General features: G+C 41.9%; 1 protein-coding gene across 1 annotated transcript; it reads right to left on the bottom strand.

Annotated features, from left to right (window-relative positions):
- Nucleotides 1–14: 14 nt before the first annotated feature.
- On the bottom strand, nt 15–12315 carry btaf1 (BTAF1 RNA polymerase II, B-TFIID transcription factor-associated). Its single transcript, XM_077729873.1, has 38 exons — nt 11887–12315; nt 10962–11085; nt 10654–10768; nt 10423–10554; nt 10015–10214; nt 9780–9913; nt 9391–9517; nt 9042–9110; nt 8866–8955; nt 8705–8800; nt 8369–8545; nt 8144–8284; nt 7891–8015; nt 7558–7678; nt 7353–7457; nt 7094–7243; nt 6681–6823; nt 6390–6564; nt 6087–6290; nt 5588–6008; nt 5297–5481; nt 5057–5210; nt 4604–4713; nt 4219–4420; nt 3951–4099; nt 3731–3883; nt 3413–3534; nt 3156–3323; nt 2996–3073; nt 2786–2915; nt 2553–2694; nt 2366–2496; nt 2162–2284; nt 1677–1829; nt 1382–1593; nt 1150–1309; nt 911–1081; nt 15–839 (listed from the first exon to the last, which is right to left on the bottom strand). The coding sequence occupies exons 1-38, from the start codon at nt 11898–11900 to the stop codon at nt 690–692; spliced, it is 5556 nt and encodes a 1851-aa protein (XP_077585999.1). The 5' UTR covers nt 11901–12315; the 3' UTR covers nt 15–689.
- Nucleotides 12316–12989: the final 674 nt, after the last annotated feature.

Genomic DNA, 12989 nt, shown 5'->3' with positions numbered 1-12989 from the left:
CTCATGCTCCATGGTTAAAGGGTGTGTAGAATTTATTACAATTCCACTTTCATAAACAAAAATCCACTATTACAGAAATATCTACAAGTCCATGATCTCTCACTTTTTTCTTTTTTAAATACTTCTGTCAAAACCATTTTCAGCTTGGCCCCTGATGACGGTTTAGTCAATGTGACACTGCATCAACGAGAACAGCATTTCATCAAGCCGTAGACTCATTTGGAAGTTCCGGACAAATCAGTCTTTTCTGCATCATAGAGTTGCGAGTAACTGAAAATAATAGCATCATGTGGTGGATGAGAAGAAGTGCTTGGCCTGGCCTGACGTCACTATTTTTCAAATTGCCAGAAATGAACTTGATAGCAGAGTCTTCTGTTGTGCTTCTACAACTGAGGATGAAGGCAAAATAAGGTTGTGGCCCTGCATTTTAAAGGCAGTGGGCCATAAAAAAAAGTAGTAGCTACTTCAGATTTTACACTGCTGAAACTAAATGATTAAACTATACAAATTGGCAGTTAAGTGCAGGATTCACTAAAACTTGGGGGGGAGAAAAAAATATACAGAAATTTCATAAAGGGGCTTAGCAAAATCAAGCTAAATACGGAGGAACTTGAATGCACAAAGTTCTTGCAGGTTTTGTACGATCCTGACCAGGTCCTGCTTGGTCAGATATGTGAGGTTGTGTGCCACTACTGCAGGGAGTGCATGAAACTGTCCAGGTTGTATTCGCTGTCATATTGTTGCTGGTCCCAGAGCTCTCCCAGACCATCCAATACTGATTTCATGGAGGCCTTCCCTGAGGTTGACGAAGACTGTTCCGCCCTTTCACCTTGGCCACTCTAAAGTACAAAAAAATGCACACATGCATTACAAATATGACTCTGATTTGGAAGAATGCTTGTGGTCTCACTTTGTCAAGAGTGAAAAGGTTGAGGAGCTGGTCAGTTCCCATGCTCTGCAGGCTTGCATTCTCCTGGCTGATAATGGTGTTGGCAATATTCATTTTGAACTTCTGCAGACCCATTATCTTCTCCTCCAGGGTTCCCCTAGTGATCAGCCTGTACACGTTCACCACTCGTTTCTGATGGACACAAAAGAGATGCAGCTCAAAACAGGGAACACAGCACCCTTACCAGTTTGTCTGAATACCTGTCCTATCCTATGTGCCCGGTCCATGGCTTGCAGATCCCTCATTGGGTTCCAGTCATGCTCCACAAACACCACCGTGTCAGCACCAGTCAAGTTCAGACCAAGACCGCCAACGTGCGTTGTCAGCAACAGCACATCAATGGATGGGTCATTATTAAACCTGGAGGAACAAATGGCTTTTTAGAGGCATTCAAAGCACACTCAAGAGTGTGGAGCGACGGCGAAGACGCACCGAGAGACGATGGCGTGGCGCAGGCCAGCCTGCACGCTCCCGTCCAATCTCAAGTAGGTGACGGCAGGCATTTTGGGTTTCAGGAGGTCGTGTTCGACGATATCCAACATACTCTTCAGCTGACAGAAAATGAGCACCCGGTGCTGAGCCACCACTGCCTCCGTGCTTCCTTCGGAACCCCCGCCGCCGCCAACTCCGCAGTCGAGGAGCAACTAACCCGACCGACAAACAAGCCTGCACTTTAGTTTGCACAGTAAAGGGCCTATTGAAAAACACAAAGCTAAAAGTCGAGCACCTGTTTTAGTGCAGAGAGTTTCGGAGCGTGCTGAATGTCCCGCAGGTTGGAGTTTTGTCCCGATAGCTGCTCGATGATGCGTTTGTACTCTGGATGTTGTGGGGTCAAAACCAAGCTTGGGTGGTTGCAGAGCTTGCGCAGGTACTGCAGTGCCTAGAAAATTATACAACTTTTTATTCTCACTCTTTTCATCCTTCTGCTTTCAAATTAAATAAAACACATTCGCCAGCAGAAGACGTCCAATAGATTTAAAGTGGGAGTGATTGTCAGAGGTGAAGAGTCACTACTTTGCTATCAGCCTTTACACTCGAATGGATTGGACATCTATTGCGGAAAATGGCACTTCTCGAGTTAGGAACTCAAGATAAACATAGGAAGTGCATGTTCAAAAATTCCTGCAGTACAGACAATTTGAACCAAGGACTACAGGCTGTGTATTTACTATTCTCAATTTCAGAATTATATGGCAAGTTATGTTGACTCACCTGGAAGACATGGCCTGTGGCCTTATGCTTGGGTTTCTCCTGTTGCTCTGGAGAGGTAACGGAGATGCTATCATCGATGTTTGCCTTAGCCCGAGACTTAGCAAAGTCTTCGTAAAGTTGAACCTGAAAGTTTAGAGGAAACATAGATGAAATACCAACACATGGGACACTTTTAGGTAAAGCCAATGAAGTAGTGCATGTTACCTGCAGAGGACTCAAGTTGCAGTAGTAGTCCTGAATTATTTTTGGAGGAAGATCTTGGAGAACATCCTCTTTCATCCTTCTCAAAAGGAAGGGTAAGACTTGCCGATGAAGTGCCTCCATTGCCAGGACACCTGGAAAAAGACGAGCTTAATTGACAGTTCTCAGTTTGAGTGTGCCGTTTCCATACCAGCTTCTTGTTCACGTGAAGAACTTTTGGCATCACGACTGGCCAGGATGGGTTTCCCGTAACGTGCAGCAAACTGGCGCTCTGTCCCCAAGAAGCCCGGCATGAGGAAGTCAAAGAGGGACCAGAGCTCCAGAACGTTATTCTGGGGATAGGATGAGAATTGAAAGTCATGAAACACTAGATAAAGGTGATTAAAAGGGAGAAGTTAACAATCATGAAGAGGATAAACTCACCTGAATTGGTGTTCCTGATAAAATGACACGGAAGTTGGCGGCCAATTGTTTAATAGCTTTGGAAAGTTTGGTTTTGCCATTTTTGATGATGTGACCTTCATCAAGAATACAATAATTGAATTTGATGTGTCTGTAAAAGTAGAAATCACAACACTTGTTAACAAAATGTTCTTTGAAATAAAATCGGATTAATCCATAGATGGTACTCACTTGAAAAAGTCAATGTCATTTCGTACGACATCGTAAGACGCAACAACAAGATTGTGTTTTTTCACTTGGTGTTGTAACCTGAAATCAAAGTGAAATACTATTTGGCTTTCACTCAGAATAAACTCTGCCCACACAAACATATGCCCTTCAAGGACCTTACCGCATTCTCTCTGTAGGCGGCCCGGTATAGTGCAGAGGGTTGAGGTATTCTCTAGCACAGAACTTGCCAACCTCATCCACCCAGTGACCAGTTAGTGTTGGGGGGCACACCACTAATGACGGTAGCGGGCTGCAGTCTGCTGCCTTTGTCTTGGTATATTCTTGAGCCCTAAAAAAGGCATCAACCATTTACAAGGTTGGGTGCTGCTCACTTCTAGGAAAATCAAAATCCACGCAACATTTGGGCTTTAACATTACCTGAGGTAGTGATCTCCTGCCAGTATGCATATAGATTGCAAAGTCTTGCCCAGGCCCATGTCATCACACAATATACCGTGCAGCTTGTACTTGTTTAGGAATGAAAGCCAATTCACACCATCCTGAGAGATAAAACCAGTGGACACTTTAGGCTACCAACAATACAATACATCTATACCACAGTTTAAACACCTTTCTGAACAGAGCGAGATACTATTCACATTTTTGAATGTTATTTCTTGGGAGCCATAATGAAAACTTTTGCCTCAAAAAGAAAATGCTCTCTAATATAACTAACAAATTTAAAAAGAACCTTACCTGCTGGTATTTCCTTAGTTCTGCCTTAATGGGCACGGGAATAACGTAATTCTCTAACTTTCTTCCATCTAGCAGTTGTTCCAAAAAGCATCGCTCTCTGGCCTTCTGGCGGATGAGTTCAGTGGACATGGCAGGGGGGTCAGGTATTCCCGCCTGGCAAACAAGTGAGGAGATCAGTCAAGGTGAGAGTGCTCAACAAATCTTAATTGTGTGGCCTTACTTCCAGCGGTAATAGGCGGATGAGTGTAGCAAAGCACTGCGTGGCCATGAAACGAATGCTGTCACTGGGATCGCTCATACGTCCCAACACCGGTACTACCAGCAGTACGATGTAGGGCACGATATCAACGTCCAACTGTTCCATAATGCCTGCAAGTCATCCTGTCAAGGACAATTGGCGGCCTCAAAGTAAAACCGAACGCCTTGTTGACAATGTACATTCTAAATAAGACCAGCAAGATATCCACATGAGAAAGCATGAAGGATACAAGCCAAAGCTTCAATGGACCCCTCCTGTTTAGTGCAATCATGAATAGCTGCTAACCAGGGTAGGACACACTCAAGAAAAGCATCCATGGTCTCCAGCATGGATATCTTACTAAGCACACCTACACACCGTGCTGCCATGTGACGCACTGCTGTGTAAGGATGCTGCAGGCATGTAAACAGATGAGGAAGGTGTTCCAGTAGCTGAAAATACAGGAAAACAAACATGAGTTTTCTTTTCACAAAATGCCAGTGAGCAATCCCCTCTGCAGTGAAATACTGTGCCAAGGAAAAGGAATTGGGATTAATCAACAGGTTTACTGGAGCGGATTTTGTGAGGAGGTCATTGCTAATACAATAGAATAGCTATGAAGGTAAACATCATACCAGAGGTTTGAGCTCATCGGACATGGCTCCAGTCATGACTTCGAGTACTTGTAGTGAGTTTACCAGTTCCTGAGCTGCAACATCACCTCTCTCCAACTGAATCTGCCTATCTGGAACACAGGAAGCACACAACCTGCGTCATGACATTTAATGAATTTCCCTATATCATGGTTCTTAAATTGTGGTAGGAGTACCACCAGTTGGACACAGGCTCCCTCTAGTGTTATTAAAAATAGATCATTAATAATTAATTTAACTACTGTACCTTATTTTACAAACAGTTCAGTTGTATTCAACTTCAATTAAAAAATAATCCTTCACATTTAATATTGAGAAATTGTTTTTCCAGAAACAATTGTTAGTGTAACCCAAAAGTGCACATACACACAATCTACATTACCACTTAATTTTTACTATATTTCTGTCTTTAAAGAGTGTTTTTAAGCAACATACCAATATCATTATTTTTATCAACAACAGCCCTCAAAGGTCCCACTGTGTTCTCCCAAAGGTAAGGCAAAGACTTTGTGAGGTCAGCACCAAAGTGCCTTGCAATGGTTGTAAGGGAAAACTCCGCCCCTCTCCTTTGAATGAGACATGGCTTCCTCTAAAAGACAAAAAAAAAAAAAAAAAATCAAGTACAGGAACACTTTATTTTGTACCTTAACATGGCATTGTCCCATCCCTTCATACCTCATCATTCTCCAAACCAATAGCGCTGCCAGGTGGAAGGTCAGAGGGGGGAGTTTTTGATGATTTCGGAACAGGGCCCCTTTTACTTGTGATTGCAAACGCTGCCCTTTGATGACGATACAGAGTCATGATACCTCGAGTTTTGGTGACCATGTGATGTGGGCAGTCTTTGTCCAAATTGTTGCCTAATGACCATAAGAGAACAAGAAAATGTTCGTGTAAAATAAAACAGACAGTAGAACTCAAGAGGTACTGAGGCAAATAATCCATTCAACTTTCTACTCCGGCTACCTTTAGAATTTTCTTGTGGGGTGGGCACAGGACAAGCAGACGAAGGCGTAACAGAAGAGTCTGCGCAAACTGAGGCACAGAGGTTTTTGATAATTTTGGGATTGGGACAAGGCAAACGACTGCCACACTGTTGTAGCAACTTGGCAATAAAAGAAGCAGCATAGCTCTGAATAAGTGTATTTTCTTCACGCTTGATAGACTCCATCAGAGGTCGGACCAGTGGGTTGAGTTTGTCAGGGAGTACTAGGAGGTTGATCACTGCACAGGCGGTGAACATATGGACCCGGAGATGCAATTGCTGCCATTCATTATTAGTTTCCATTACTGTGGCCTGTGCCTGCTGCCGTTTACTGTCCAATGCTTGCCATGGTTTTGTCTTCAGATTCAAACCCGATGTTGACTCTGTGAAGATGGTTGTCAACTAGTGGAAGTGCAAGAGAAGGAGTTATATTATTATAGTTAAAAGGTATACGTGAAGTCAGTGCGGATTTGGTCATACCAGCTCATTGGCTTGATCAATGGTGAAAACGCTACAATTGAGGCGGTCTTGAATATCGATGTGAGCCTCGGAGAGCAAGGCGATGAGCTGCTTGCACTCATTTTGCATCCGTGTGAAAGGGATGGCAATCTCATCGTAATACAAGTGCTCTGAAAGAATAGCGAGAAGACGAGGCTGCACCGTGCTCGACACTGTCTGGCAATCCTGTCCGGGAGAGTCAAAAGGTCAATGAAAATTTGATTTGAAAATGTACAGAGTCCTCACACATAAATGTACTAAAAAAGAAAAAGAAATAGGTTTCACCTTTTGAAGAGCAGCCCACTCACAGAGCACAAGAGCAACAGCAATTCGCTGCAGTGCAGACTTTGAATTGAGGTGAAAGAGCAGCAACTGGCCTAGCGACTCAGCTGGACGGATCTCCTGAGTTGCGGCATTGAGATGAGGATCACAGATACACCTACACAGAGCTCCGAGCAATCTATAGAAAAGAGAGCAGAGCAATGTTATAGAAATAAACGTTTCAAAAATGATATTCATGACTCATTGCTCACAAAAAGTGCTGCAGTTTTATACAGTTAAAATATGCCAACTTACTTGGCAGCCATAAGTCGAGCGCGAATCACCACATAGTCCCTTAACACAGGGTCATCAGTCACTGTCTCTGCTCCTGCTATATACTTCTGGACTGTTTCCTTTACCTGGTTGGTTGCTTGGCGTGCCTTAGGACCAGCTTTATCCTAGTAAAAGAACAGACTTCATTAAATGCCATGTGAAATAATTGGTGCATTTCAATTGCTGATCAGACATATACCTATAATCTTGCAGCACATTTAGAGTTCTTTAAATGTTAAATTTGTTTGATAAAAAATGTCAGCATAAGCAGGACTATTAACAAAAATGTTCATGACTTCCTATCCTGCCTCTCTTTATAAACACTTTTTAATAACTAGAGTCCATCTAATTAAACTATTTTAACTATGTTATAAGATTCAAACAGAAAGAAGAACCTTGCAGCGGGCTTTCACTTCCAGCAACATGTTGAGATCTATGGGAATGTGCGAGGCTTGCATCATGAAACAAAGCCAGGCACCCATCCACGGACAACTGGCTGCTACCACATACTGTTGAGGGGCCTGTGAGATAAGCTCTGTCCATACCTGTATACAAGGACAATGAACAGGCTTGATGCTAAATAAATAATAGTCAATAGCAGAAAAACCCTATCCTGCAATGTGTTGTATTCAGTCCTCATATGCAGTGACATACCTTTTGTATGAGTTCCAGAATTTCCTCATTGCTTTCGAGTATGCAAGACTGGAAAATGTGGCGAAGCATATCTTGCATGATAGGATTAATCCACAATGCACAATTCTGATAAAAAATAAATTGGGGAAAAAACATCAGCTAGTAAACATATTATTAAACATTCATAGATCACATCATACAAGGCAACATGCTTATCCAAGTTTACCTGGTCAGATTTAGATAGCAGCGTGTAAAGTGTTTCCAGTGCTGCTTTTCTCACTGAAGATATTGTATGTCTCAAGAAGGGCCAAACCCGAGGGACCAGCACTGTTAATGACTGCTGCGTACTACAAGCCAAAAGTGATGCAAAAAAACATTAATAACCACACCTCATGGACACAGAATGAGCTTAGAGCTAACCTTTTTTTCAATTTAAATTGTTTAATGTACAAGGTCAAAATAAGTACATCAGCTGCTTAAAGTTTGCAATTTCACACTGTGCTCAGCAATTAACATTATCTATCATTCAGCTACGACAGAAAACGTTACTGAGACCAACCTGCACTGCCGAACCTGCGGGTAGGTGAGCAGGGATGACAACAATGTCATGATGCTGTTGGTGGATGCAGTGAGATCATCCAGATCCAAAAGAGCATCCCACAACGTATTTATGATGAATGGTACCTGAATGGTACAGAATGCTATATTAATATTAAACCTTGACGAGAAGGACAATGTGTAAAAGCCGAACCTAAAATTTTGTTTAAACCTTCTCTGGACAACACATTTGAGGACTGCTCTTGGAAACTGACCTTACTGGGGAGTAACTGTACTAAGCCTTCTACCACTGGGATGAGTGCTGCAGCTGCTACAGCCCTGACATCATCATCGAGGTCCTGAAGACCCTCAGTAATGGCAGGGAGCAGGCGTGGGAGCAAAATGGAGATGAGGTCCTTAAATGCGGGGGGGAAGAACAGTGATTCGCAAAAGCCCCACAAACCGGAATAGTGGATACCAAATTATTGAGCAGCTGCTACCTGTCGGACAGCAAGAGCATATTTGATTCCAAGAAGGCCTCCGTGACGGACCTCCCACTGGTCTTCTTTGAGCAGCTTCAGTAGGACATCAACTGTCATAGACACACCCGTCTCACTCATGTAGCGAAGTGCCACACCAAGCGTCTGAGCACACGTCTCCCGGACAGGTGCCACTACCTAGTAAGTGATTAATAGAGATCGATAGATAACTTTAAAAAAATCTGTCAAATATGAATGCTTTAAAGTTAGTGTGTATGACTGTGTACATATACTGTTTCTTATTATCTCTAATCATGTGTACGATAAACCAGAGCAGTCTCGGAGATAAAAACCAACCTCATCAGACACAAAGTCTCCAAAACGATCCAGAGCGAAGACACACAGCAAACGGATGACGAGGTCTTGTATCCACTCCTCATGCTGCCGCATCATCTTATCAATGTAAGAGGTCCCAGAGTTACTGGTAAAACATTTCTTCATTCACATTAAACACATACCTGCTCCACAGTGCTTCCCACAAGTTTTCCACCTCCAGCACCATGGCACTTGAGGATTTCTCTAAGACCAGTGCCTGCACCATGACGGATCTATAAACAGTTAAATTGGTTAAAATAGTCGATCGCCATCATTGCGGTCAATGAGTTAACACTGTACCAAAACTTTTTGCTTGTACCTCCCAAGAAGGATTAAAAAGGTCATTGCAGAGCTCTTCACTGAAGCTTTCTAAGGGCCACTCTTGTATCTAAACATCAAAAGACATACACGATTCATTAATTTGATTTGGAAAATAGCCACATCTGGATACATTTATGGATATCATGGGTGTCTAATCTAGTCATCGGAGGCCATAGGTTTTCATTCCAACCGATGAAGATACGTTTTCATCAATCTGATGCCTTAAACATGTAATTGATTAATTGATTGCAGGAAGGTTTGCTAATTGTGTGCCACATCAGTTGGAGCAAAAACCTGCACCCAGTTTGTAGAATAGTTTGGGCACAGATGTGTATTAGTTTCAATACCTCCTCTGAAAGAGCAGCGTTATCCGTAACTTTGTTGATTAAACCTTTTTGCTCCAATGCTGGTTGGTCACCCATGTTGGTGGTTTTCCTTCGTTTCTCTTCAGGCTCACCTTCAAAACTGTCATTACTAAATGGCAAAATTATTTGAAAAAAATACATTAAAACAAAAACAAAAATATACTTTAGGCCATGTTTTAGCAAGCAAGCTTAAAACCTCAAAAGCAAACATTTATCAAACAGCCTTAAATCTGTTTTTATGTAGGGGTAGCTTCAACAACTTCACTATCATACTGGATATAAATTATAGTATTACATGCACTCCATATGGATACGAATACCATTCAAAAGACTGCAATATGCAGAACAATCATGCTTATTTTTCTCCTTACCTTTTTTCATTTGTGTCCAAGTCCCTGGATTTTTGTTTTGCAACTAGCTTTGCAAGCCTTTTTGCTTTATTCCTTTGGCGATTGCTCATGCCTGGCCGGAATTCGGAGTCGATCAATTCGGCAGCTTGAATAGGCTGCAAAGATATACATTTGTCAATGCATTATTCAATAATGTTAAAATAAGTGGAAAACGCCTACTCATGCTGTTCTGGTTAAAGATGAAAGGAAGACCTACAACATGGTTACGGGAGGTGGATCCTCCACTTAGCTTGCTTCCTTGAGGTCGGGACCCACTCGATGAATACGTATAGTCGAGGTCCTCGTCGTTAAATAACTCCTCTGTATCCATACCAATTGCAGCACCTATGTCAAGTCCAAGTTTCTTCTGAAGAAGCTTTCTTTGACAGGCCAGACGTTCCTTGGGGTCCATTTCACCTGAAAATATAGAAAAGTTACTTTCAAAAGTTTCCAAAGAGTGAGTAATGCGTCAGAAATGCAGTTTTAATTACAATGAGAAAAAACAATTTGTGAGCACATACTTTATAAATGGGCGTTTGTGTGCCTTTATAATGGAACACTGGCCGTGTTTGAGTCTCAACAATTCTAAATGTAATCATTATTATGTAATCATGCTTTGACCTACACATTTTGTCGTCCTGTAATTCAAACTCCACTCCTGCTGATCCCAAAAGAGACGCTCCATGTTTGAGTAGGCGGGAAATGTCAAAATGGTAAAAACTCAGCCTGTCACTAGTTGGATCTTCAGTTAAGGACTCTGTAACAAAAGAAATAGATGACTTTCATTACAATATGCCGCCTTTGTCTAAATAAACCAAACAAATATTCAATTTGCACAGACAGCCTGGGCACTGACCTTCTTTAGGGTTTGGGGCAGGCTTCCACTCTGGAATATTTTTTACAATAGCCTCTACAGCTTGACCTGCTGCAATGCGCGTGTCCCAATTTGGACTCCTTAGGTAGGTCAAGACCTTTGAATAGAAAGAATCAATCTATTGCCTTAACTATTCAAATGCAAGATGAGCAGAACAATTAGAACACAATACAAATACAGCTAAAATATCCTTAGAAAAGACATCTCATGGCACCGTGTTTGGGGAGAAAAACAAAAAAAAAAACCTTTGTGGTCTTTTAAAGCACTTTGTAGTGAAGAATCACACATACCTTTGATAAAAGATTATTTAGTTCATGTGGGTGTAGTTTCACAACTTCTCCTAGTTGCTGGGCTGCTGCTTTCCTGGTTACTGGCGTTGTTCCAGTGTCAAGTAGGATGAACAAACGATCAAGTCTAGAAATAAGCATATAGAGTCGCTAAAGACAATGCATGACAAAGTGCGTACGCAAGAGTGGCCGCTAAAATATATAAGCACAATTACAGGAAAAGCTTCTCATTAATAATATGTATGCTCATGTAAAATAAATCAGAAATAGAATTTGGAGTCAATCATTACATTGTGATTTTGTGTAACCATTTACGAGTATTTGTAACCAAGAGTGGGTTTTACTGCTTTACATAAGCAGTCTATAAATACATTGGAGTGGATTAGAGGTGTACAGGTTTCCCCCAAGGTAAAACTTCAACACAGAGTTCACTATGCAAATGATGATCAGTGTCACACCAAGATGACTTGGAACAACAGAACACCTCAAACATCCTACAATGCATAGCAATGCAAATATCAGATTGCTGATAAATAGATCAGTAGGTGATGTAAATCAACACCGACACTATACCGATCGTCACATTTTATGTCATCCCTGCATCTTTTGAGCATCAAGACTACATCAAACAAGCAGTGGTGCTCAACACTGCAGAAGAATCAATTAAAATGTAATATCGGACCAGCAATGCCAGTCAGTTTTAGTCATTAGTCGGATTTTAAACGTGTACACTGACGAGTGCTCAAGTTTTCCGCCAACATTACACTGTTTGTAAACCGACTATCTGGAGATCTGAGTTGTCGCTACGCCGATCTTGGCACAACTAAACAGCACACTCTGTTGTTAAGAAGGAACGCTAGCTAATTGTTAAGTAAAGTCCATCACATTAAAAGAAACTATGTGTAAGCGAAATGTAGGCCGGTGTTACCTTGTTACAGCCATGTTCAGCGGTCCTTTCGTTCTTCCCGTCCCACATTCAAGCAGAAGCTAGTAACTCAACACGATCGGTGTGGAAGGGTTCCAATGTGGCAAATAATAGCAGGCGAAATCATGAGCTAGTTAGCTGCTACTGTTAGCGAGTCGAGGCCCGATCGTGTGTGTGGATGTGCTACTGACCGCCCCAAGTGTGTCAAACCGAGACGAAGACTTCACAATTCATGGCATCAAAGTTGTCGCTGTTGCCTTCTAGGTTTCTTGTGCCATGAAAAATTATTAATTACCACACACATATCAATCTATAGCTTACGTCAACCCGCAGAACTCTTCGCCGATGAATATTTCAACCTAATTAAGTATAAAGAGTTATTTTGTGTCGCTGTGAGGGCGATCCTGTGGACTGTTTTTATATGAGGGGCCATCTTGCATTTATTCCTTCCTCTGTGTTAGACGATCGGTGATTGGCTACACACATCACAGTGGAGCCAATCACGTACACGTCTAAAGAGGAAACGAGTAGAGAAAAAACGTGTAGGACGTTTGTTTTTTTTACGCGTATATGTTATATTGGCGTGGTCGTAGGCGGGCTTTAACAACACAGCATTGTATCCAATACATAGAAACGCATCTTTATTCATTGATACCTATGAAAAGAACCAAACATCGTATTTATGCATCATATTTTGACATACCTTTGTTTTTCCCCAAAGCCTTTATTATTAGTCACTGTTGTACTAATTCCCTGCTTAGTCGTCGCTGTTTGATTTGATTCGCTCAAATGACAATAGATACGGAGTGATAATACCTGGAGCTGTCCATGGTGCTGAACTCTTTACTATACTTTGCTCGGCTCAAAATGGGAATTTTGACCGAAAACATTTTAGGGGAAATTCAGGTCAAAGGGTTTAGGTTTAGTGAAGGGGTGACCACGTCCGTTCCTAGAGAGCACATATCCAGTCAGTTTTCCATGCGTTTACCATGCTTCGTTATGGTCAGGTTTAGGATAAGGTTTAGAGTAGGGGTGGGCAAAGTTTTTGACTTGCGGGCCAGAATGGATACTAAAATTTGACATATGGGCAGGCCAAGACCTTTTGG

The sequence above is a fragment of the Stigmatopora nigra genome, chromosome 12, assembly GCF_051989575.1.
Source record: "Stigmatopora nigra isolate UIUO_SnigA chromosome 12, RoL_Snig_1.1, whole genome shotgun sequence".
NCBI lineage: Eukaryota > Metazoa > Chordata > Actinopteri > Syngnathiformes > Syngnathidae > Stigmatopora > Stigmatopora nigra.
The sequence above is the reverse complement of the archived record's forward strand: the minus strand, read 5'-3'. Positions and strand labels throughout refer to the sequence as shown.

What these genes read in the sequence shown, in the direction of transcription:
- btaf1 (XM_077729873.1), bottom strand. An exon ending in GCTCGACTTATGGCTGCCAA is followed by an intron (nt 6,565 to 6,680) that starts GTAAGTTGGCAT and finishes TCTTTTCTATAG; the next exon opens with ATTGCTCGGAGCTCTGTGTA. An exon ending in TCCGCCTATTACCGCTGGAA is followed by an intron (nt 3,884 to 3,950) that starts GTAAGGCCACAC and finishes CTTGTTTGCCAG; the next exon opens with GCGGGAATACCTGACCCCCC.